This window comes from Leuresthes tenuis, unplaced genomic scaffold, assembly GCF_036924035.1.
Source record: "Leuresthes tenuis unplaced genomic scaffold, fLeuTen1.0.hap1 SCAF_14, whole genome shotgun sequence".
NCBI lineage: Eukaryota > Metazoa > Chordata > Actinopteri > Atheriniformes > Atherinopsidae > Leuresthes > Leuresthes tenuis.
In genome coordinates, this window is record NW_027325368.1 from 19,797,803 (window position 1) to 19,824,196 (window position 26,394).

A 26,394-nucleotide genomic window follows, 5' to 3' on the forward strand; every position below is an offset into this window, starting at 1 on the left:
CTTTCCCCAAGGCCCCTTCCACTCTGTACTCCACACTCCTGGGCACAGTCAAAACCACACAAATATTTGGGGTTTGTGTCCTTATCCTGTGCACCCGCGTTGTATCATGAAGACCATTTTCCACCCCTATACATGCACAGTGATTTATGGTGACAACCTTTGCAACTTGGACCATTCCCCAGCTTTCCCTGAAAAATGAAAGCATAACAAACCACTTTTTTATTCTTTATTTAAAGCAAATACATATCCCAATTTCCTTAGACCGCTGAAATCTGTGGCCAAATATTGGGAACATAAAAAGGGTTTCATGAAAAAATTATATGAGTGACAGTATGGCAGCAGCGTACGCCTACAACACAGGGGTTCTTGTCTACTAACAAGCCATCTGACGAGACTGACGTCATTAAAAGCACTCTCTGTCTCCTCAGTTACAAAATATAATCAAAACTGTTAACATAGTTGCTCTGTTTATATGCATGAGCAAAGTGGATGTTGTCCTGCTGAGTATCAGTCTGCACATACAGTATTTCAACACTGAAAATAGGATCATATTCCAAAAACAATTTAATGGGATACATCGTTTTTCTCTTTGCTTCAAATGAATCTCAAGCTTAAAGGATCTTCAAATTAGATATGTCAACAATATTACAGACATACGTTGGAATAAAGGGGGTTCTTACCAATTTAACAGAAATGACGCTATGAAGTGTGCACTCCTTTTGCAGGAATAGCCTAAACATTTACTAGGAAATATGGCAAAGTGGCAATTTTTTTTTCCACAGCTAATGCGGAGATGAAATTAAGTAGAATCCACAGGCCGCAGTGTCTGTATTATTCAAGTGCTTTATTCAGCTCAGAACAACACAGAGCTGCCGCTTATCACCAAAGTCAATAGTGGGAAAAAAAAGACTTGTGGGTTATAATCTGAGTGGGAGTCGGATAAGCGGATATTAGCTTGCCACAGTGACTGGAACACACCAGATACAAATAAAAACCATCTTTCCTTGCTTACTCCTAATGGCTGCTTTTATCCCAGACCAAAGTTCAGATCCAGAGAAAACTGTAAATCAGCCTAAACCGGATCATGTGGCACTTATTACATTGTGTTGTGATGCATTTTTTGTGATTACGTTTCTTTTGCGTAAATTGCCTCCTTTAAACATATACAACTGTTTAAGTGCAGCAACATGATATCATCTGTGTCTGCAGTGGCAAAATGTATAAAGCCAAAAAAATAATTGTCTTTTTCGTGAATTAAATATTTTGTATCACTGCAGGCCTGTCATTCTCTGTGTTTTCACTCTCATCCAGCCACATGAAGTGTAATCAGTGGCCTAAAGATATTCTCACTGATGCTTAGAAATGTCCCCAAATTCAATGATAAAGAGTCAAGTGTGAGAAAAATGGTTTAGTTAACTGAGTTAACCTGTGTGACTGGCTGTTAAAAAATGGATGAAAGTTGAGTTGTGTGGCCAACTTTAACTCTTTAATGTGTTCATTGAGAAGAAGAAGCTATAGAACATTGTTTATGTGCATTTTCTTCATTTACTTGGGCCAGTATTGATCAATCATTTAAAATATCAAAGTCTAAAAAAGTAATGGCAACACTCACTGTTAGCATTACATACTTGAAATGAGTGGTAGAGACGGCCCAAGCAGATTTTCCTCGACAAAATTCTAATTAGACACAGTATGGTCACTGAAAAATGTGCTCGACCAAATGGTGTGTTTAGACCAAAGGAATCTTGTATTTCTTGCTTGATATGATGCATCAGGGATCATTCTGTCCGTGATCTTCTGCTTATCCGAGGTCGGGTACATTACGCAAATGTCAAAAGCTGAAGCGGACTGCAGTGATTAAATCCCACTGAATTGAACCGAATAATTCAGTATAAAAACCCATTGTCCTTAAGTGGTATCGAACCCCATGTCTCTACAAATAGAACTGTCTTCTGAGGGAGAGGTTCACTCACAAAAAGCTAGGCGAGTGTTCGTTTTGATTACGTTCACCTGTAAATAATGAAAAGACAGTTGGAGCTATGGACAGCTGAAATATCTTAAGTGGTTCTTTATTAGTATGGTCTCTGATTTCCTTCAACTAATATGTTATGACTCTCTAGCGAAGGTGCCCTAATAATGTGCTGCACTTATGGTAACTCATATGCACCCAGCAGTCTCTTGGCTTCGCAGAGTGGCGACACTGTGCTGTGGAAGTGCTGGCTTGGCTGAAGAATGGGAGAAACTGTTTGTGGAATGAATGAAATCTTCTCCTGCTGCCATTTCTTGACTTTAGACAAACACTTGACAAAGTTTCACCTCAAGAGCCAAGCAGACTACATCGGGCCTAATGGTTATTTATTGTATTCAGAGTCCCTATGAGATGTCTTTATGTGAACTCTGTGCATCGTGTTACCTGTAGAGAGGATTTTTCAGCTGGCTTGGTTTGGCCAAATGACAAGTTCAAGTATTTCATAGTCTCTATTCTGCCTCTCCGCGGTATTAGAGCTGTTTTCTTTCACAGGTCCAACTGTTCACTTGCCATGACCATTCATGTCTTCATTCATTAATTTTCCACTGTTTTAACTGTTATCAATCCCACTCAGACCTTCAGCAGCTGCTGTGTGCTTTGGGTGAAAGTCGGAATGTGTCAGTAGCAGTGCCCGAGCAGCTCCAGACTAGAAGCAGTAGAGGATGAGTCGGTTTTAGGTTCTGTCATACAGTGGTGTCACTCTGAAACATCAGCAGAGCTGTAGTGTGATTGATGCACTGCAGACAGTCCAGTACATCTCATGGCCTCACACAGAGATTCAGCCTTTATTCAGCTGTATGGCAGCAACTCTTTGCATTCCCTGGTTTCTACCCTCTGTAACTACTCTGTAAAAGATTTTAAAAACTTAGTGTGGTCGATATATAGTGCCACATAGTGTATTTCTCTTTCTCAGCAGGTATTCCTGGCTTGGTGTTATGGTGCTTGTTGTCCCCTCTTTCCTGTCTTTTCAACCCCCAGCCGGTCAAGGCAGATGGCCGCCCTTCCTGAGTCCGGTTCTGCCAGAGGTTTCTTCCTGTTAAAAGGGAGTTTTTTCTTTCCACCATCGACTCATGCACACTCAGGATGGGAGATTGAATTGAAGAGAAGTTTCGGAGCAATCTGTTAGTTTCCTTAGCTGGGAACTTCTTTTTAAATTGGCTTTGTATCAATTGGACTGATTTGGAATTCATTTAATTGGAATTGTATTGTATTACAGTGAATCGGATTGTAATTGGCTTGAAATGGGCCATTTCTTTGAAGTACCTTGAGATGACATTTGTTGTGATTTGACGCTATATAAATAAAACTGAATTGAATTAAACTGAACTGAAGAGCTGTTTAAACAGAATTTATCGTACTATAACACATTGTTAAAAACAAATTCTGGTCTCTCAGAAAACATCTTAAATTACTACCAGCATTGTGTGCAGGTGACCTGCATTTTGTTGAAATGACATCTTGCCAGTAGTTAAACAACCGATGGTGGTACTGTTGCATTGAGACAAAAAATATATTCAACCTAGAGGTCTTGGTTTGTTTGGATTAGACAATAAAACTGATTGGTGGGATTTAGGAAAAGATTCATCCTTTTTTGTTTGTTTTGTTTTGTTCCAGCTCAACTTTCCCATGTAAAATGGCAGTAATTCTTGGTCTGTGTGGTAATATAATTGAAATCCATGTAAGATCTCAGATTTTCTGGTGGTGGCATTGTCCCCACCGCCTGGGGAAGGATTCCTTATCATAGTTGCAGACAGTATTGGAAAAGCTTGCTGATTCCTATGTTTTACTGTGGTTTCAACACAGCCAGTGTTGTCATCACATCATACAGTCTAAAAAGTAACGTTGTGCCTATTTGAAGTATTTCTGAGAAGCTAGGTTGATCTAGTCATGTCATGTGTTTTAAACAATATGACTAGAGGAAGACTTAAAACTTTTCCTTCAAATGTAGCAATGTTTTTTTTTTCTCAGTGTTTGTTTTTAGAGGATTTTTTCTGTTTTTGTCAAGAAAAGAAACAATAGACCACTTTCCCAGCAGCCATTTGACATGAAAACGTGGGTAAACACAGGTGGTACTAATCACATTAATTACAGCTCTGCACAGAACTCTCATTAGTATCATTGGCACCACCTGTGTTTACCTACTATTTCCTTTCGAAATGGCTGCCGGGAAAATGGTTGACCCTGTAACCTGTTCAGTTGTGAAGACAGAAACTGAATATACTAGCTTAACCATCCATTTTGTAAAAAAGCAGGCTTTGCAACCTGTAGCCTAATAGTTGGCTAACGCTAGCATGTTACAGTGGAGTTAGCATGCTGTGGCTCGTTAGCCGGCAAACTGTCTGATACCATCTTTTTGTTGAGTGTTCTTTTTCTTTTGTGCCATTTTCTGTTTTGACCATGGTGTATAACAGTTCAATGTCACACGTCATCATTGCAGTTATCTGAACACATCAGACATTTTAAATATTATTTTCTCCACTTTCTCTAATATTGAAAGTACAATCCATACTCCCACTAGGAACATTGTGTGCTTTCCAGAGATAATATGGCATTTATTAGGTTACCTATAAAGCACAGATTACACAAAAGTGCCTGATTGATGTCCTCACTCTATCCTCTAAAATAGACTTTGGACATTAATCAGCTGCAAAAGCTTTTGTAAATGCGCCTAAATCCTCCACCTTATGTGTTCCAACAGAAAAGCTGGACTCATCCTCTCCCAGTTAGATGAACTCTCCCCTTGGTGTAAAGGTCTCCTTCAAGAGCCGAAGATTGGTCTTCGCAGGATGTCTCTCAAATTCCTGTCCTGTCGTTACACTGATACCAAGGCCTTTGGGTTCAATTGGTCAGACATGGGCCAGGACGTACACAAGGCCTGCGATGAGCAGACGCTCGCCGTCATGTATAACGACTACGGCGAGCCCAAGGAGCTCTAAAGGTTTGAGTTTTAGTTTGGATCTGCACAAAGATTTGATTAACTCGCCAAAATAATTAGTACATAAAATGAAGGTTTTATATACATTTTCATAACATATGTGGAGCTAAGGTACCATTCTCAAATGCTAAGCATTATTTGAAATGGCATTTACCCTGTTTATCATACTGGCTTTAGAACCAATGTATTATTAAGATTAACATTTATTAACAACTTACTGTGACACCTGGTAGTCTCTGAAAATGTTACCCTGATATTGTGTTTATTAACATCTCTTTACTGTGCTTTGTTTGAGCTGTTGAAGTCCCTTCCTCCCTTGAACAGAAGACTGAAAATCAATAAAACTGTGTGACATTCAGGTGAAGATATACTGTCAAAGCTGTCCTTGGTTCTAGTCATTCTTTATTGTTGTTTAAGACATTATTGTAAAATGTATTTTCTCTAATATGCATACAGAAACGTCACACATCTAAATCTGATAAACTGGATATCTGTTGGGAGTCAATTGTCTGCTGATTAACTACAATTTCTGTCTAAATCTGAACATTTTACATTTTACATTTTACATGGCTAGAATACTATACAGATACTATATTCTGTTTTTGTAAAATGTTTTTTTAGCTATTAGCATTTTAAGAGCACAACCCCAGTCCTGAAGACATGGGTTCTCTAATTTGATTCTAATCTCACATAAATTGATCCAACCCGGTTAATCCAGACGTGACAACCCACTTTCATTCAGCTTTTGACATTTTCAGATATTGCAGGAGACATAAGGGAGCTGATTCGTAACCCTTTGTGCCTGTTGAAATCCAAACTAAGTGTTATATTTTTTATATTACATAATGCTACTCTTGATGTTGAGAGATGGCAGCTGTAAGCAGCCAGCCTCAGTTACTTGTAAAGTTTACATGAATGAACATGAAAATGCATTAACTCAAGATTTATATAGGTATATATGTCCATAGATATTTTACTGATTCACAGATACACATTCATAAAAGACTAACTACGACTGGCAGGTAGGCACTTGGGCTTAAGAGCTGTACTTGTTCTGTTTCGAATGAAATCCACCTCAATAGTTGCAAAAAAGGAAGGCATTTTTCTTTTGTCATTGAGCTTGTTGAAAAGTTAAAAAGTGCAAAATACTGTACATACATGCACTGAAAAAAAAGAAACGTTTTTTTATGAACTCTGTGTCTATAAAGAAGAACACATGGGAGCAAATTAAGCATTTCTGAAAAGCAAAGGAGACCAAACATCTCTGTAGACAGCAAAGGGCAGTTGCAGAGGTATAGATTCTGCAACTCTGCAACTCCATCCATATTATTTATGCCGATACTTTCCAATTTTATTCAATTTTGCGATGCCGACACAGATATACAATCATTGAGTTTCTTCTGTAGCGGTGTTGATATATGCTTTTATCCTTGTGGGAAAGAAACTAATTCACTTTTAAAACAGGCCATGTTTGTCTTTCTGCAACCTTTCTTTTCATGAAAACTATATTCTTCTGACTATTTTAACAAACTCTATTCATCCTCTCCCCGGGACGACCCTGAAATTTGCCACATCCAGGCCAAATTTAACCTTTATCTGCATGCCAGTGTTGATTTTTGACCGATAATGATGAACTGCCAATGTCAGTAGTTTAGAGAATCCAAGAAACCTTGTACATAGCAAGTTTTAATTGTATAACCTGCTGAATGTAGTGTTGATAGTTTGTACTTAGAGATGAAGTTGTTGTAAATGAGTTGTACTAAGTGACAACAATCCAAGGCACACTGGTTAACTCGTCATGTGATCAATAAAACCTGTCGAAAAATGATTTGACAGCATTGTCCTTTATCATTTGAAGGTTTAGGGGAAAGCTTTTGATGATTCTGAAATGATAATTCTGCACTGAACCTGCGACATAAGTTTTCTTGGGATATCGTTCCCTCAGAAATATCTTCGGTGTCCAATAAAGTATATATTTTTTTGCTTTTTGTCACGTTGTTTTGTTTGCAGTGGACGTGTTGGCAGCTTACGTCGCAGAAATGCAAATGTATATTGGCTTTTTTTTTTTGTTGCTTTAAACAAGTCTCATGTGTGAATACTAAAAGGAATGCTTGTAGATTTTTGTATAGGCGGCACAGTATTACATAAATGCATCGCATTTCAGTGTGTTACTTATGTAGATAAATGTACAACTGGTGATATTTTACATTTATGTGCGCTATAGTAGATAGTATCGTACCATTATATCTGCCGTGTGTTGTAGTCTTTGCAGGTAAGGCAATGATTCGGTCTTAATATGAATTATCTTAAAGATGCAGCCTGCGGATCTTTGTCATAGAGGGAAATTTATGATGACGTGGATGAAGGCAACAAGACGGAGACCTGTTTTGATTTTGAGAAATATGTAAACAAAGTTCTACCTGCATGAGAAATTGTCCATAATGTACTGTATGTGTCAACTTTTTTCACTTTGATCTTTGCTACTTCTGAGAACAATAAAAAGCATATTATGAAACATGGCTGTACGGACCTTTTTCAGAGCCTTCAAATGAGATTTTTTTTGTTGTCCTCATATACTTACATAAGTATTCTTGACATGTAGAGTTACATCTACTCTTGCACTGTTCCACACTTTTTTTAATTTTTCTTTGTCTTCTTTTATTATAGATAAATAATTAGTTGCCATTTCCTACCTGAAGCCATACTTGATAAGCATTCTCTCTGTCCAGGTTCTGGGACTCACAGCAACAGAAAAAAAAAGTTCTTGTCTCCTTTCAATCATTCCAATCATTCTGTTGTGTCAAATGACGAATGAGGTTCACGCAGAAGTTCACTGGTTGGAAAAGAAATAAATGTTCTCTAAGGTGATGGAAAGATGACTGAATCTATGTGTGTGTGTGTGTCAAAGAATCAGTCATTTACAGGCAAAGAAACTGACACATCCTCTTTGAATGAACATAAATCAAGAAGCACATTTTCAGGGTCCATATAAAGTTGCTATTTATTTCATAGAGTATAAAGTACAGTAAAATATCACAAAGAACATGATTATACTTTCATAGATACTGTATATGTGGTGACGGGGGTACTAATGGAACTGTCTGTCTTCTCAGATTTCAGTTTTTAGTGTGTAAACTCCAACATTTCTTTACTGTATGTGCAGATATGCTTCAGTGGTATTGACAGTGTTCACGTCTTAAAGTCAGTATTTGAACTTAAAGCTTTCCATTAAAGTTTAGGTGAAGTTGCCTATAATACTTAACATTTGTGTATAAATATATAGAATATTGACCTGTGTGACTAATAGTTGGCCTAGTAGATATGTTAAGTGACCCAAATATATTATCTATACGTGCTAGTCTGTACAGATATGCCTCCTCTTACATCCCTAACAGCTATCTGTTTGTAAAAGGATCCGATGCCCCTTCATCAGGATCTGAACTCACGCCAGTGTTTGGGAAGATTTGGTTGGACTGCCATGAGGACAAACATGGTGGAAGTTTTGTTTTGTTTCGTTTTTGTCAGTTAATGACGTGGAAGATGCAGTCAGCTTCACTTAGATATAATTAAATCAGTCCTCATTGGTTATGAGAAGTCATATAGGGAGCGAAACATCAACCATTCTCTGACTTGGCATCAGTCTGATTAATATGGCTGATGTAAATATTTTTGCCCCAGTAGCCCTCAGTGGGGGGATTGTGCATTCACTGAACAGTTCTCAGGCACAACCGTTGCTCTGCTCCAACACTAATCAACTCCAGAAAAGCACTTGAGGGCATTCACAACAGTGATTTGATCTAATTATGATGACTTGATTTTTGGAGCAGAGGAGCTGCAGTCAGTTAGACTCTAATCTTCAAAACATTCGCTGCTCTTACAGTGAGGACAACTTTGAAGTTGTTAACAGGGGAAAAAAAATGTTCGTATCCGTGTGTGGATATTATTTTGTTGGACTGACCACAGGAATTAAAGTTTTGAATCGGCATGACTCATATTTGATGCAATTTTACAATCAAATTTGTTATGATAAAATAAAAATGGCCTTTTATTGTATGAAGTCTGTCTTCAGTCGCATTACAAATTGTTAAAAATCGGATTTTTTTTGTTTTTGTTTGTTGTGGTGTATCGTCTGTGGTTTGACTCTTGCTTATTACAAGTTCAGCTTCTTTTATCCCTCCATCTTATTGCATTCCTCCTCCGCCTCCACCTCCTTTGTCCAAGTGTTTGACTTTGTTCTTGTTCTCCTCGGCATCCGGATCACGGCAAGTGCACTCATCCTCGCTGCAGTCCACCCCAAACTGGATGACCTGTCAGCAAACAAACACATCCTTCTGTGTTAGGCCTCCCAGACCTACTGCACATCTTTTGGTCTGGAACTGGACAGAAAATAAAGCCTCTTCCATTGTGAGTAAGTCGACTAAAACCAATAAAAAGAGCTATGAAAAGCAGTGGATGAAAGGAAACATTACATCAGGAGTCGCTGTAAAAGCACAGTCAGTGAGAAGGCCTCCCAGCTGGGCTGTTACATTTCAACTGTAGGAAAGAGAATGACTTTGAATGGCAAAAACAGACAATAAAAAATAAATTTCCTTGACCTGACCAACTAGCATTGTGTTTGTGCTGAAAGGTAAGCACCCCTTAGTACTCGCTGCCTTTCCTCACAGTTTCAAAGAGAGCTCCAATGGCCCCCGGGAGGCCGATAAAGCACGAGTCAAATGCTTCAACGTGGCCTTTGAGCGGCAAGAAAATCTTGTGGGTCGTCAGGGGAGAGAGGAGGGAGGAACGCACCACCATGGAGGTGAACGGATGAACACATGTTAAGAATCAACAACAAGAGGCTGCCAGCTCTTGTCTAGGAAGCGAGCCATCACCACAGGTTGCAAAATAAACTCTGGTGCCCCGCGAAGCAGTCTGTTGCAAGAAATGTAAACATTCGCTCCCGGAGAAAAGGAATGAGAGGGAGACCAGGAGAAAGAAAGGGAGAAAGAAGAGTGGGAGGCAGAGAAAGAAAATAAGGATGATGGCAGGCATGGCGAGCAGGCGAGGGGGAGGTGGCAGCTTGTCAGCCTGCGCTGCTGATTGCAGCCACTTTTGGAGGGTTGATGGCGGCGTAATCGCTTCTCTGAGGGCTCTCAACGAGCTGCAGAAGACCTAGCTTCCCTGAAAACGCCAGCAGCCCCATTTAAGATGAATTGGCGCTTCCATTAAATGTTTCCCTAACAGCCTCATTTTGATTCATTGATGCCGGCTCAGAGCAAGCCAAAGAATATTCCACTTTGGAAGCCTTACAACAACCTTTGGAAGAGGTTCTTTTTGCTTCATCCACAGAAACAAAAGCCAAGTGTTTAGGGTGTTTCTGAATGTTTGTAAGTTGCCTCCTGCTGTTTACTGCAACACTCTGACGAAAAGAACATGTGTGACGAGAGCATTTCAAGGTGACGCATTCGACTTTGCATGCAATGAAAACCAAGCACGTCCTCTTCCTTCTGTTTGTCTTCGCTGCTTTTACGAAGTAGTCTCTTTGGCAGACTCACACACATACTCCTGTTAAAAATTCAAGGAAGGACAGTGTTTTTCCAAAGATGGTGTGGCAAATCAGATCTGTTCTTTTGGAGCTTTTCCCTTTTGGCTGTTGACTCGGTCTCACCAAACCATCTCTTGAGTATCTCTCCTTCCTGAAGCTCCATAAAAGTGATGCCCTTTAGACCCATCAAGACAGCAACAGATTTGAGTACTGATTCAAATATCTGCAGGTCAAATGTGTGTGATTTATCCTAACTAAATCTGTATGTACTGAAACTAAAGCACCGCAGCTTTTATGTGTGGCAGGAGACCATTTGATGTGGGCCAAGCTCTGTTAAACCTTCTCATTTCCTACACCTGCATGAACGGAGCTCATGGCATACCCCCTGCTCCATCAGCCTGCTGGGGCCGGTGGCAGCCGTCAGGATGCTGACTCTCACGCCGGTTTAGTTCACTTCCTTGAAACGACCCCCGCTCACTAAGCTGCTGTTTTATAGTGGCCGACTAAACCGCAGGCCGTCAGACACCTCTCTGCTCCCGTACTCATACCCTCCACCGCCCCCTTCCCCTGTAAAAGAGCAGTAAGTGGCAGTCTGGCAGCTCATTTATTATGACGGCAGCTACACACTCGTTGAACCCCTTCTCCTCTGAGGAAGGAGCTGCCAGTGAGTCATGGCGTGCTGCGGACATGGAGGAGACAGCAGAGGCTTGGCCAGCTGTAGGCCATAGGGATTAATAGGCAGGGCCCCCTGAATAAGTGTCATGAATATGTGGCTGTACAGTAGCCAAATAGTGTATATTGGAGGCGGAGGATGGGGGCACTTCCCAAAGGTCCACATGGGAGAGACGTTCTCATGAAAGTACGGAAAATAGGAAAATAGATGTGTTTATCCAGAAGCAGTTGGGGGAATGAGTGGCCTGGTTTCCACCACTGCCTGACCTGGACTTGCTCATTATTTTTCATACCATTCCTCTTGGCCACCCAATACGTGCAGCTATCATTTAGCACAATAAGTGTTAAGAGATGTATTAGCATCTTGTCGTGAGCACAAACCAGTTAAAGCTGGTTGGATGGATAAACAGACAGTCAATATATTCCTCAAAGCGATTGGGTCTAAAATCGAACATGTGCTTGTTTTAAATGTTGCCACCAAAACCGGCTTTATTTTTACTCTGAGACGTATCGGAGGGTGTTCTGATAACATGACCCTGAGTGGTAACATCTGCAGGGGCGCAGCAGCTGAATTTGAAAGGTGAGGAAGTGTGTAACAGCGTGGGGTGATGAAAACCTGCTTATTTACAATTTGACTGGAAAAGCTGGAAGCCACAAGTCTCCTCTGTTGTTTTAAGCCCAGAGGAGGGAGACTAAATAGGCCCAGTCGCTAACAGGAGAGAGGAGGGAGTAGCAGAGTTCTGTGTTTGCAGCACAGTGCTAATGCCAAAAGAGACAGATTTCTACAACTGTAAACAGGAGGAATGTGACCCTGAATGGAGCTTCAGCCTCTACGCTCCTGATCACACGATGCATCGTACATTTTGCCACTTTTCAGACAAAGGGGAGTGTAACTGTACGGTATGTTTTTAGACATGACTCTAAAATTTGATGAAAACCAGAGCACAAGGCACCAAAGTGACAGAAATCGATCTTTCTTTCTCCACAGAAAACATTTGTGTACCTTCTTCGTGGAGAGAGTGGATGGGCAGCAATCTCCTCCGTCATACTGGCAGTAGGCCCTGTTGTTGATGGTGTCGCACCAGCCGTCCCCTCCAAAAGGCTAGACACGAGTTGAAAACAAGAAACAGTGTCACAGACTAAGAAATAATAACCCTCCAAATGTTAATTCAACCTCACGCGGCATGCGAGGCCGGGAGGGCCAAAAAAGAAAATGAAATATGACTCAACGTTTTCCCAGAAAACAGATTTTCAGTAAGTTGTACACTTTGTCACATAATGAAGTTTGGAACAAATGTTCGTGAGGCGAATGAAAATAAAAAGACTATTCCAAGTCTGATTCTAGCTGTACAATCAGTAATAACAGAAAACCCGTTGTGTGGTCAATGGCAGCTGTGACAGAAGTTATGAAAGTCAGTGGGAGAAGGCGACCTCTGTCTATCGAAGAAGATCAAAAATATTCCTTTTATACAATATCATATAGTATATAAAGACTTTTTCCATGTTTCATCTGTGGTTATGCAACACTGCTAATGTAAGAAGCAACATGTTTTTCAGCCTGATTTGTCTGATTGTTTGTCACAAAAAGCAGGCATAGGCATTAGGGTAGCTTAGAATACGGGATTGTATAGATGCAGACCTGGCATCTTTTAAAGCTGTTGATACCTGTATTTGAAGGCTCTCCTGCTCTAAACCAAATGCACTTTTTCAGTGTTTTCATCCTGAGCTGAGGAGCGGCTGAAATGGGTAAATGTCAAACCCAAAATATAGAAAGGGCTCTGCTGGACCTCAGTAAACCAGACTGGATCGATTTTAGCTAACAAATGGAATTAAGTAGATATTAGCCTACATAAACTACACTCTTTCTTACACCCTCCTTCGCAGATTACTGACATGCATTTATTTCTTCAAGGGTATAGTTTAAGCATCTCAGAAGAATTGGAATTAATCTAGACTTAAAGGGTTGACATAAGAAGACCATCAGAACCAGCTGACCCTGCTTCAGCCAGGAGATAAGAGTGGCCTCTTATCAAAGGTAGCTCCGGAGAGTTAGCTTTGTCTGATCCCTACAGCAGGCCTCACTTCCAGAGCCCCTTAGAGCTGAGGCCTAACGTCACAGGCAAAACAATCCAGTAATGTGGCCCCAGAGTAGGTAAGTGGTGACTGTAGCCAACTTTTAAGAATGATGACTCTGTGTCCTGATGCTTTCTGTGGCATTCATTGAAACAGTGAGACGTCATGTGTTGATAGTCTGAAATGGATTACTATCAGTGTGCTTAAAAATGACATGAGATCTGCTGGCCAAGTTTAAACTGACTGCGTTTGAGAAGTGAGTGAGCAATGGTTTCTTTTGACATTCCATCATGATCAGTGTCACAAGCTGATTCTCTCAATCTGCTTCAGCCAGAGAGGTTTCTTTTTACATATCATCGAGCTGAAATTTGACAGACTCTAGTTTAAACGGAGGGGACAGATGGATATCATTTGACGAGTGTTTAGATATGATTCACGTCACTGGTTAACGGCGTTTCCGAAAAACCGCCTTGTCTAATGCCTTGGCCAGTGTGGGAGACCCTCTGGAGTGGCACGTATATAAGTGGAATTTGGATTACACAGAATCTCAAATGCATCATGATGAAAGCCTTTTAAAGTTTTCCTCTAAATCTTAAGGGTTTCTTTGAAGTGCCAACAATATGAAAATAAATGCAGAATGCCAAAGATGCTTTTGGCTTCCTCTGATGAGCTGATGGAGACATTTCAAAGCCTAACCTGTGCAGGGGGAGAGCGCAGCTGCTGAGAAGATTTCTGCAGTTTTCTCTTCACTTCAAAGAAGTCCCTACTTGAAGAAACCTCCTGCCTTTCCAGCTAAATGGCCACGGCATGAATAAATCTATTTAATCGTTCCGTTTCGGGGTAAATACTTTACCAGCAGCTGCACCACAAGCTTCATCCAAATTACTGCTTGTATGTAAATTTTTGAATTAGCTTGAGTGCCAAAGTTAGGCATACCACAAACTTGTTTAACCTAAAGACACATTTCATTTGACTGTCAGAATATCTTTAACTGACCTTTATACCATTTGTTTTATCTGCATTTCACTTGCTCAGCTTCCCCTTCTTAAACTGTTTAAATTAGCCATACCTTTCCCACATGGGGTTAATTTTAGGGCACGTTAAGGTTAATTAGAATTTTATTCCCCTCCAGGCAGCATATACCTTGCGCTACAGAGAAATGCACAGACCCATGAAGAGTAAAGCAGCCAGAGTTGGCTGCACACCTTAGTCCCACATCAGTAATTAAAAGGTCAGCTGGTTTGTGCATAATCTTTACACAGAAACTCCCTTCAAATCAGAGTAAAAAACAGCAAGACGAAGCAGCAGCCAGCCCCACACCTAGAAACATAAATATTCCACCTCCAGGTGCTGACTCTTTCAAGATGAAACTGTCAGAAGAACCTGCCAGAACAATACAAAACACAGATATGAATCCTACAGACCTCTCGAACAGCGATTTATTCATTTATTTCTTCATACCAAGTATTGGTCTTTACTTAAGAGAAATTGTATCAAGTCGTCCCACGTGAAGTTGCTTTAGCCCTCTTAACCCAGACCTGTCTAAAACACTGTTTTGGGGCTGTGAAGTTTCCCTTCTCTCACCTCCAGAAGACTCAAACTTTTTGTTTTCATGCTGGATGTTATTAGAATTAGATGCTGGCTTCTTCAAACTGAATGGGTCATGCTAAAGATTTGTAACCAGACAGAGGTTTTGGGCTTTGATTGGATCATTCCGAGACATTTGAATTTTTTCTCACCTGACATTTATACTGCACATGCTGTATAAATGGTGCCGTTAACTTGAGACGCAGGTTAATTGAGCAAATTAAGATCTTGATTAAGGGCTCCATAGCAAAGGGTCTAATACACTACTACTTTGCAGGGTTTTTTCTTTTTTTTTTAAAACATTTGCTATTTGTATTCCTTTCATTTTCATTAATCAGTGTGACTTATTTGTGTGGGTCCATAAAACTAAATATGAAAACATTCTAAGTTGACAGTGAAACATTTTACAAAACACTGTACAAAGGAGAGTTTAATGTAATGGGATGTAGAGCAAAGCAGGGTAAAAGCTGTAAAGTGACAATTTCCTCGCACGGACGTGCGAAACATTAACTTTACACGTGTCCAATAATCGGGTTTTACAACCGAGCTCACTTATTTGTGGTTCTCTTAATGTTAAATGTTGCTGTTTCAAACTTCTGCTGTTTCAAACTGTCTGACAGAGAAGAGCTGATAGCTCGGTGCGCTCAAACCTTTAACAGCAGCCGGTGAGCACCTTCAAAGTGGTCAAGCAAACGTTTCTGCTTACTGGTTATCTACAGACAAAGTACTGCAGGCGAGGTGAAGGGTGGTGGATAAAGAGAGAGCCTGATGAAGGCCCAGAGCATGCAAGAGAGATATTCACTGGATAACAAAAGCAACCCAATTACAGCGTGGCTCCCCAAAACTACAAGAAGTTGCCAAGGGAGAGCACATTGGCCTCCTCTGTTTAGTCTAGTCCGACTGCAAAAAAGACCTATGTAAATTCTTGAAAATAAGTTGCCAGAATTTACTGTTCTGTTCGCCTTTGTACGCGAAACACATTTGTCTTAGTTTGCTTTTTTGTTTTTCCAAATAAACATCTTTTTTTTTTTCAGAACAAATCATAAGAAACAAAACTGCTTATTTAAAAAAAGAAATACATATCTATTCTTCAGCTCAAACCTTGATCTTTTGCAGATGTTTGCCAGACAAAATGGCAGTCAGTTCAGTGAGGCAGAACCGAAGGTGTCAGATGTGCACAGAAAAGCTGAAAATCAAAGCTTCAGTCTTTCTTACTTATTCATTTAATACTTCACTGGTCGCTATTTGATTTCAGCTGGAAAACCACAACAGACACCAGAATTACTCTACTCTTGCAGCCAAAATGTCTTTTTTGAAGTGATGCATAAGTCAGTAATTGGGCTCGTTGTCACAAACTCTTACTCTACTCATTGCTCTTATCGTCCATCTCATTCATGCATTGAAGTCACATCTAGAAAAACACAAAAGATGCTTGGCCTCTCGTGGCACTCTTTTAGTTAGGCTAAAAATGAGATAAAAACATCACAGAGTGGCCTCTATCTGTACTGGGGCCGAGAAGATGTCTGAGCCGACTCACACCGATAACCTGGAAACAGACGCACAGTAAGAGAAGAAGAGGGAGCGGTGGCATCTGGATGAGATCTGGCACAGATTGCACGCAACACATGTGGTCTGGGATAATTTACAGAGTTGTAATGGAGGAGTGGGTTATGAGCAACTGTCTCGCCTAGCAACATTCACGGGAAGGTGAAAGGGGAAAATGTAGTACTGGCAGGTAGGGGGAATACTTTAAAGCCGTGAGACATCAACAGTTTATGTGTTCCATCGGTAGTTCCAGCCTTTTCTAAACTCAGCGGACAAATGCCAGATCAAAACTATCTGGCTTTATGATTTCAGCTGATTTATTGTCACTGCTGGAATATCACCAAACAGCAGATTAAGTTAACTTTCATGAACAAATGACATATCTTATGCTGCGCACAAGATATAATTCATCCAACAATCCTTCAGCTCTGCTGAGGTGCCTCTCGGGGCCATTGCTGAATGTGGAGACATAATGTTTATCTAAAAGGTGGCACTATAGGGAAAGTCATAGCAGCATAGTCAAAAATAATCAATTTGCGTGAGAACTTAAGTTCACAGGGACAGGGCTGACAGGACTACTGTGACAAAGCAGCTTGGGATAAATCTGATTATTTTGTGGAAAAAAAATGAGAAGAAAATCACCCTGAATTTGATAAAGCAGGTATAGAAAATGGATGGATGGATACTATTAATTAATTCCAACATGTTTGTAGAGGTAAAAATCATATCCTGCTTACACGAATAAGAGCAAAACTTGACTCATGTTTTGAAACTGTTACACGTGCATTTCTTTGTCTTCCAATACATAAAACACTGAAGAAAATTTAAACATCCTTTCATGATTTGAGTCACAAAATATATAGTACTTACACTGTATATAATAATATTAATTAAATGGAGTGTGACATTGGCCCTCAGATCCGGCACAGACAGGGAGCAACAACATGCATATTGTTGCGGACAAGTTTTGGATCTTTACAAAAAACTTTAAAAAAAAAGAATTTACAAAAAAAATCCCTACAAGTATAGATAAATTCACCAACAAATTGATACTGCAAGCTTGTCACAAAACAGGAAACTATTCTTTTTTCCTTTGAAAAGGAGGTCCAGCACATAAAAGGTGGACTGTTTTTTTAAAACTCAGCAGAAAGATTTAAAAGGCTTGTGTCAGCAAAGATAATTAATCTAATCTGACATAATCCTTTGATTAATTTATTTTCCTTTATCAGATAACTCATTAGGCTTGGCAGGCATAATGACCTTTGGCAATGGCAGAATCTCTGGAAAAAGGGCTTCTTGGACAGATTTGAAAAGGATTCCTGCAAAGTGCAAGATTATCAGTATCTGCCTTGGATTTGTCATCATGAAATATGAAGCATATTGCACACTGGCTCTGGTATTTTGAGTAGTAATGACAACAGGGATACACATGTTTTACTTCATGTTTAATATTACTGGAAAAGTCTGGCTGAGACGGTAAATCTAATGTGGTTATACTCAGAAATGTTGTCATTGTTGTTAAGGTTAAGTACTCCCTATCTCAGTTTTAACTAAATAAGAATTGTGATCCCTGAGTACTCAAAGCCTTAAAAACATGAGGTTGCCCATGTAAGACTTACCCTTTGACACAAATGCCCAGATTGTGTTATGGAACCCACTTTTTATATGATTCAGTATGTAATTAGAAAGGTCAATTAAATCTAGTCTTTGACTTTAACATGTGTTTTACACTTTTCATTGCACTAAAAATACTCCATCTATGACATGGAGAAAGTAAAATTAGCCATTCAGGCTCTCTTCAGACTCCTATACAGTATCAGTCACCACTTAAACAGATACTCACTGACAGTTTCTAAGAACAGGGTGAGTCTGATATCTGGATGAAACAATATTTTCTCTCTTTTTCCTTATGTTGGACAACACAAGACAAGGAAAAGAAAAGAGTATTTTTCAAATCTCCTGGGCTACCTTTCTGTCTTACCTCACATGACTGGATGCAATGGATGTTTTGAGGGTCAGGATACCACTTCATCATCCCGGTGCAGACTATGCTCTGAGAAACAAAGCACATAAGCACTTTGGTTAAGCGATACAGCCAAAGAAGATGGATAACCACCGTGTTCATCAAGGAAAACAACGCAACTGTCACAAAAGTATTCTTTACTGGAGACTCGGTAAGTTTGATGCAAAAAAAAATCAAGACCAGACTAACCAACTTTTTTCCAAATTCCCCAAAAAGTAGATGACAGAGTGTCACTCTGGAGTTGATTAGCTAGATCATTTATTTGGTCTCATACCACACAAATCTACTGCTTTTTAATATACTTTAAACAAAAACTTACCTTAAATGTTATTTTATGTATAACACGAATCAAACATTAAAACAACCCTTTCTTTCACCGGTTGACAAACATCTAATAAGTGCTTTGACGAAATTGCTGTCAAACAGCTGCTTTTTCAGGGTGTGAAGTGGCAATTCCACTTCCCTCCACCCCTCTTTTCCGCAGGGCCAGACTCTTTTGGGAGCAACAGTACTCAATTACTCTTGGAACACATTATTACTGTATGACGGAACGTGCAGTAAATACAGCTCAAACTAGCACACGCAGCAAACCTCGCTCAGACTGTTACACACTTGGCCTTTAATTTCATTCTCAAATACGTTTCCCTTGTTTGCAGTTTGGCAACGATCAGCTGGTGCTGATCCCCTTTCTTGGGCACAATGGCATGAAAAGCTGATACTCGGGCCTCGTGGTGATCAGCGGCTTATAATGTGCTATAATAGGAAAACAGATCATCATTGGAGCAGAATGGCAAAAAAAATGGGCAAAAGAAAAAGAAAAAGGAAAAATACAAGGTTAAAGGCACGCTTTGATTCATCTTTGTATGAGCAAAATTGGTAGTTTGTAGTAAAAGGGACTTGAAAAGATTACTGTGGAATACAGGAAGGATCACATGGGAATTGTGCCTACACAAAGAGTTTAAATACACAGGTTCCTTTGTATGTGAAGCATTTACCACAATATGTTTTTGTGATATTGTGACAGAATAGAGGTCCTGGATTACCTGGATTGTCATAAAATATCACATGGATATTAATTAAGCCACACGTTTTTTTGTCCACGTATGTAGGACGTCACGACAACTTGATGTTTTGCTTCTTTTACTTGTCTAATTATGCAGGAAAACTTGATCATAGGCAAAATAAAGGTTCACACAACTTAGAGAAAGTCGATGCAAACTAAGTTTTTGTGTTGCAATGTTTTCTTCTGTCAAATAGTTTCCCCCAGAAATTTAAAAGGTGGTTACTAGACAGCCGACTGACTATCAAGCATAGTCAGAGAATGTGGATCCACCCTGGGGCTTTCCTGTGGAGCCTGACCCAGCCTGGGAGACCTGATTATGAAGCGTTTGAGATAACACAATGCATTGAAATCACAAGAAAGTGTCAGAGATATGGTGTAAGTAATCAGACCTCAGTCCAACTATTTAGCCTTGGCAAAGGTGGACTAACAAGCTGGCAGGCTAACTGACCACCCACAAGTGAGGTGAAAGTGGAGCAGTGTTTGCAACAGCATTAACGTTTTCGCGATCCCTAAGATATGATGTTGGGTAACATGACCCAGCTTTAAAGCAAAACAACAGTACCGTAATTCAGACTCAGTATCTGACATTCCTACAAGTTTTCTCTCACTGACTTGTATACACTGTGTGTGCGAGAGATGTGTGCAGTTCCTAGAAGGCTTGACGTCAACTGGGACCTTTACTCGTGCTATCTCCCGGCGATTTCCAGTAATGCAACAAAAACACTTGAATGATAACGAACACACACTCACAACGTGGATCTGGTGTGATAAGCGGTTGCAACAGGGGATAGCATCATTTTTTTTAGAAAATTCTGACATAGAATATCTGCTTTGAAACACATTTACACACATATTTTCCATACTTTCTTCGGTGGACCTTCAGCATCTTCCTTCAACTTCTTCAGGGGGATCCACCAGCTGTGTCCCAGGGCCCACGAGCTTTCCACCCAAGAGCTCGCCTCATAGGGTGCCTGTTCAGCTTCTCATGCACCTCACATTTGAACTTATTCCGATTCAACAAATAACATCACATGCATTTTGCTCAGTTGATTCCTTTTAGACAATCTAAGCTACTTAGTGAGACTTTTGAACATTTGAAATCATTTCTGTAAAAAGTTACCGGTGTGTTTTGTTTGCTTACTAAATAATCTGCATAATCTATCAACTTTATAACATTTGTATTGACTTTTTGGATCAAAGTTAAAGACACCAGTCTGAAAACATTGCTCACAGTGATGCGTACGATGAAGACAATGTGGCCGATCACTTCAGCACACGAATGAAACTGACACCTGCATCCTGAACACTTTCATACGTCATATGTTGGTAAGTGAACTGCGATCAGTCGTCACATAGTGTGGACCAAAAAAAGTACGAGCCGCATAGCTGCACATTTGCCTGATTTAAAACTAAGATTGGACGTGATTAAGAACGTCAATGACTGCAATTTCCGTGGTGAATATGTGCAATGTCAAATACATAATTTTTATTCATTTTTATTTGTCTCAGTCCGTTTTGTGCTTATAAGCAGAGATGAGTCAGACTGGAGCAGCAGCTCAGCTTACTCACTGGCGTTGTTCAGAGCACCAGATGTTTGGATGAATTATTCTTTCTGATCGTGTTCTGGTGTGAAACTCTCGCTGTTTGTCAGTGGATCGGCTTTCATGGCATCCTGGACTAGTCGCATGGCAGCATGTGAGCAAAACAGCCTTTGTTTGACAATACACGCCAAGAGTTTCCAAATGGTAGTAAAACCACAATTATTTCCTCAGTTGTGGTTATTTAAGTCAGTCAAGCCATCGCGCTATCGAAGTCATGCGTAATTTAACTGGTCTGCCAAAGCGTCTCACCTGGACTGTGGTGGGCAGCATCCAGTGTTTCAAAGCGTCAGCTGTAGTGCCGTTGGGCAGAACCACCGGGTCATGCAGATCCATGTGCAGAGCCACAATGCATGTTGGGTAGCACACGGCTCCTGCAAAGAAAAGTAACAATAACAAATCGCTCCTTTCGCCATTAGCATACAATGGCCAAAGCTTATAATGTTTGGGCTTTGTTTCTGCAATAACTAACAAACTGTCTATATCACTTAAGAAGAAATGCTGGCCGGCTCTTACTGATGTCACTTTTGATTTGATGCTTTCACTGCAACTACAGAATATTCTTATAAAAACTGTGTCATCTTCCAAATTTGAAACAGTTTCTCCATCAAAATACATACAATAAACATGAAGCCAATTTGAGTACCACAAAAAAATACAATAACTCAGTGGCAAAAGTGATCTCCTCTTTCAAATCTCTGATATACCACCATCAATGTGAGGTATCTGTACCCTTCTATTTAAAGTACACTCTCTAACATTTAGGAGTCCATTGTAGTCTGTTATTGCTAGCTGGGTAAATGAGACACCAGCGACTTCCAGATTGTTGAAAAGCACTAAACCAAATCTGATATTAAAGATCAGATTATTGATAGATCTGGTTTAAGACTAAGTTCAGACTTTGTCATATCGAAATCCTTCAAAAGATTTTCTTTTTTCCGATCTCATTCAGTTTTTAAAAGAGAATAAGTGTTGGGCCATTACTCATCTGGTAGAGTTGGGGTTTGACCTTGCGCAGGTCAATTAACACCCCCGATCCCCCCATTACGCCTACGTATGAATGCATGTACATATATCATCTACACAAACCAAAGGAAATCAGGTAACTATTTATGGCTTGATTGTGTTTAACAAAGGGTAAATGATATTATCAGGATTGTTCATTTAGTTTGCACTCACCCATTTCCATGCCCTGGTCACAGCTGTACTCCACCGAGTTGAGATCTTCAGGAGCAGAACAAGATCCCTGAAGTGTGGAGCACATAGTGAACTCTGCTGTCCACTTGCCATCCTTGGTGCAGCGAATTTCAATCTGGCAACAAGCACAGTTACTAAATCACCATGCACAGCCTGCACTTTTGACGACCTGTTATCCACAATTCAAGAGAAAGCAAAGTCTATTAAAGTTTTACACCGTACTTGAGTAAACTTGAGGTGCTCTGCCCAACTCAACCGTGGAGGGAATGAATTGCACACTTTATGGATTGGATGCACTTCATGTCAAAAATGACTAATTTCACATTTCTTAAGACGTACAAAATGTAGCACCAATAGAAATATGACACTCATAAATCCTAAGTGTTGTTCTCTACGGGCTTTATAGAAATGATCGAAAGCATTTCACCATGATGTTGTCCAAACTCGGGAATCTTGCTTGCAAAGCACATTTCTGTTCAGCCATTGTTAAAGTTTCCTACCGCTGTATTTGCAATGCATGAAGGCCTGTGGAATATCCCGTGGAATTTCTCTACAATGGACATGCAGTGTTTTAGATGTCTAACCGCTACAGTCCAACCGCTTCTAATGTAGTATTGTATGCTTTTAAATCGCTGTTGTTTTGAGCTGAAAAGCTGAATAATAACCGATGTCAATTAAACAATAATGACTAAACATTTAAAAAGAAAGCACACCCTTTTTGGCTGAAAGCTTTTACACAGCAGGACATGATAGAAAATAATAAGATGGCTAAGTACGACCTCAGATGACCAACGACACAGGATGTATTACTCTGTGTTGTTATTCATTTAACAAAAACTAGGCCAAAATGCAGCAGCAGCGTGTGAAAAACTAACTACAACCAGAAAGGTGCTCATAATAAACTGTATTGTATTGATAGATAATCACTAAGCGTGAACACCTCTATTAAAGCAGAGGTTTTAGCAGTTTGCTGGTCTGGAGCATTCAGGTGTGTGTTAACGCAATGCCAAAAATCAGGGAAGCAATTTTGTTGTCCATGGATCTGGGAAAGGTTAGAAGGCCATTTTTGAGCAATTTGGAGTCCGTCATTCTACAGACAAAGACATTAATCACAAGAAGAAAACATTCAAGTCAGTTGCCAATCTTCCCAGAAGCGGACAACCCAGCGAGTTCAACCCAAGGTCAGATCATGCGATGCTCATAAGAACTGCAAAAAAACCACAAACTATATTCAGGGCTGAACACAGATCACTGTAAGCTGTCTGTTGGCGCCTCATAACAGATGTCTAGATGCTGTCACTTGGGTGCAGTCTTATCAGTATGTGGAATATTTTGACTTGTGTGCTGCTTTTCGTTGAGTTGGCACTGTGGATGTTCCTTTAGTTTGACACTGCTGTGGAAAAGACAGAAATCAAAGTGGACAAAGATCCACTTTGTGGTCTGAAATTAAGTGTTATGATCGTGAGGATTGTGCAGTGCAGCTGTTGTCATTGTTTTTCACCTGCGCATTGTTGCTGTTCGGGGTTTTTGGATTTTTGTCGCATTCATTATGAAATCGGTGCTTGTCGGCCATAACTGGCTCAAGCCGGCCGAAACTACTGTAACTGTCAACCAGTCAGCATTCAATCAGCACGTAGCATCGTGGTGGGCCTTAAGAGAGCTGTACATAAACAAATGCCTACAGACCTTAAAGAACATAAACAACGCTGTAAAGAGGAGGGGGGCCAACATTCCTCCAAAACAACACCAGAGACTGATAATATCATACAGAAAACACTTACTAGAAGTTATTTCAGCTAAAAGTAATTCTACAAGCTACTAAATCATGAAGTGAGCTTACCTTTTCACACAGTACTCCTGCATTTTGTCTTAGTTTTTGTTAAATAAATGATGGTACAGTGTCATATCTCTTTTCACTTCATTAAGACCTGGTCAGGACCAGATGATTCTTTTTAATTATGTAAATAAACCAAAAGGATGTTATGTCTTTTTCACATTACTGTATGTCTTAACATGCGCATTTCATACTAATAGTTAAGATGAATGCCAGCCATAACACAAAATGAACCTCCCTTTACAATTGGCAACAGTTTTTAATTTACAGTCGGTATAGAACGGAAGACTAAATCGACACACCCTGATCTAAAACTGACTTGATAGTCTCATGACTGTGTTGCAATCTCACATTTTCTGTAGTATCCGGGCACTGAAGGGTGCAGAGAGTGTCATAGTACAGGCCATTGGTACAGGTGTACATGCCATGGAAAACATCAGGTAGTGCTGGGCAGGATATCGGTTCACAGCCACTTTCCTCCCACTGCCCTCCCTCCAGGCATTCCAACTTAAAGTACTTCCTGGAGATAAAAGGAGTAAATACATTCAGCTCTACGCGATCTTGACTTGCACAAAGTTCCCCATCATTTAATAAAAAACTCAACTGCTTTACATACTAAAGCAATGCTGAGATGCACTGAGGTTCATCATAACTTTTGGAAAGATTGCTTGTCAATAAAAAAGAAAAGAAAAATACAGAGTGCTCATTTCATACTAAAAAGATCTCCTGTGTGGTGAAGGTAGTGTGTAAAAGCAAAAATATGTGTCATAATATATATTTATATGGGCACATGTGTCAGAGGTAAGAGTAAATAGCCTGTTTAAGGCTTTATAATAGCTAATGTTGTTAACTTTCACATACTGGACTAATGAAGCATCAGGGGTTTTTAAAATGTTTACACATATGTTTGAGAGGCTCTAACTCATAGGGACACCCAGCTGCAAATGGATCTTTAAACAAAGACTTTTTCGCCCGACGGGATGGAAGTTTAATATAAATCTATAAAATGTATATTGTTACTGGGATTTTATGATGGTACATATCAGCTAGTTAGGCGTTTTTAAGCTGTATTGCACAATCAAGGACATTAAAGAAGCACTATATGCATATTGCACATGATCTGAACAACTCCACTGCTACCATTACAGACTAAAATGTGTGAAGAGCGAGAGTGTTTACTCATTTCAAGGAGAATATAAACTTACCCCAGAGACTGCGTCTCCTGTTTGGAAACCCACATCTCATTACGAACATGTGAACTGTGCTCAGTAATGAGCATTTAGTCGGTGAACACAACTGGCAAAGCGATGACGAGGCCAAGTCAGCAGCGGTACATATTTTATTGGACCCTAATGGGATTTTGTTCCGAAACTGAATACAGTTATGCAGCTGACGGGTCGAGAAATACCTCTTTAAACAGTACCCATTGATATTTAAGACTTTGCCTTTCGGGGGTTTGGTTGTTCGTGTGACGCATTGTTATACTGCTGCGTAAAATATCTAAATCAAAGATCCTTATTCTATTAAGCAGTGTGTAATGGGAATCTTGTAAAAATTAAGGAAAAGAAGGAATTTCCTCCATTACGCAGGGAGGCATGTGCAATTAAACACTGCATTTACTTTGGTCTGTTGTCTACGCAGAATAGAAGTTAAAGACACAGCACAAGCTGCTTGTAAGACAGAAATAATCAGTTTTCCTATTCAAAAATGAGTTGTCCATCAGAACACGGACAAGCAGTAATACAGTAGGTGCACCATTATGGATGATAACAATAAAGCATGCTCCCCAAACTCCAGAGGTGCTGTCTAATAAGCTCCCAACAGCACCTACCTTGGTGTCTTCTTTTTTAGGCTCCCTACAACATAGAAACCTGGGTTGCATTTGTAATGGCAGACGGAGCCAACGTCGTGCCCTGAAGCCAGACAGTTTACTGTTAGCAGTTTGGTGTTGGGCATGCTTGGAACTTCTGGACACTCAATCTTGCAGTAGGCTTCTGGGAAAGACCACAGCCCGTCCTCCAAACACACCAGCCTATCACTGTCACCTGAGGGGGAGAAACCCGAGAGGGAGAGGAAGCCAGAAAGGAGGAAAACAGTCTCAATGCAGGAAAAAACACTTACAAACAAAGTTAGTTCATCTTCATTTCTGCCTCCTTACTACTCCTGTGTACACCTATGTGTTCTACCTGTGGCTAAAAATTGTTTTCATGCTTATTTCATTGAGATGGTTGGATGACCTGCATAGAGGTTCTCACTCGTCTTGAATAATGATGATGAAAACTGTCTGGAAATTAGAAAAAGTAACCTCGGGCAT

General features: G+C 40.0%; 2 protein-coding genes across 7 annotated transcripts in view; one reads left to right on the top strand and one right to left on the bottom strand.

The window, feature by feature from the left end:
* astn1 (astrotactin 1) overlaps nucleotides 1–7,464 on the top strand; it is a 327,153-nt gene extending 319,689 nt beyond the window's left edge. For all 6 annotated transcript variants that reach the window (XM_072364268.1, XM_072364270.1, XM_072364269.1 and 3 more), the window contains one exon: nucleotides 4,728–7,464. In XM_072364268.1, the coding sequence (XP_072220369.1) occupies nucleotides 4,728–4,965 (238 nt within the window). In that variant the 3' untranslated portion in view covers nucleotides 4,966–7,464. The remainder of the gene's footprint in view (nucleotides 1–4,727) is intronic.
* Nucleotides 7,465–7,947: 483 nt separating this feature from the next.
* pappa2 (pappalysin 2) overlaps nucleotides 7,948–26,394 on the bottom strand; it is a 59,006-nt gene continuing 40,559 nt past the window's right edge. The window contains exons 21-27 of the mRNA XM_072363043.1: nucleotides 25,912–26,125; nucleotides 24,432–24,600; nucleotides 22,229–22,361; nucleotides 21,302–21,423; nucleotides 18,347–18,418; nucleotides 12,164–12,262; nucleotides 7,948–9,271 (exon numbers count right to left, since the gene is read on the bottom strand). Of these exons, the coding sequence (XP_072219144.1) occupies nucleotides 9,146–9,271; nucleotides 12,164–12,262; nucleotides 18,347–18,418; nucleotides 21,302–21,423; nucleotides 22,229–22,361; nucleotides 24,432–24,600; nucleotides 25,912–26,125 (935 nt within the window). The 3' untranslated portion in view covers nucleotides 7,948–9,145. The remainder of the gene's footprint in view (nucleotides 9,272–12,163; nucleotides 12,263–18,346; nucleotides 18,419–21,301; nucleotides 21,424–22,228; nucleotides 22,362–24,431; nucleotides 24,601–25,911; nucleotides 26,126–26,394) is intronic.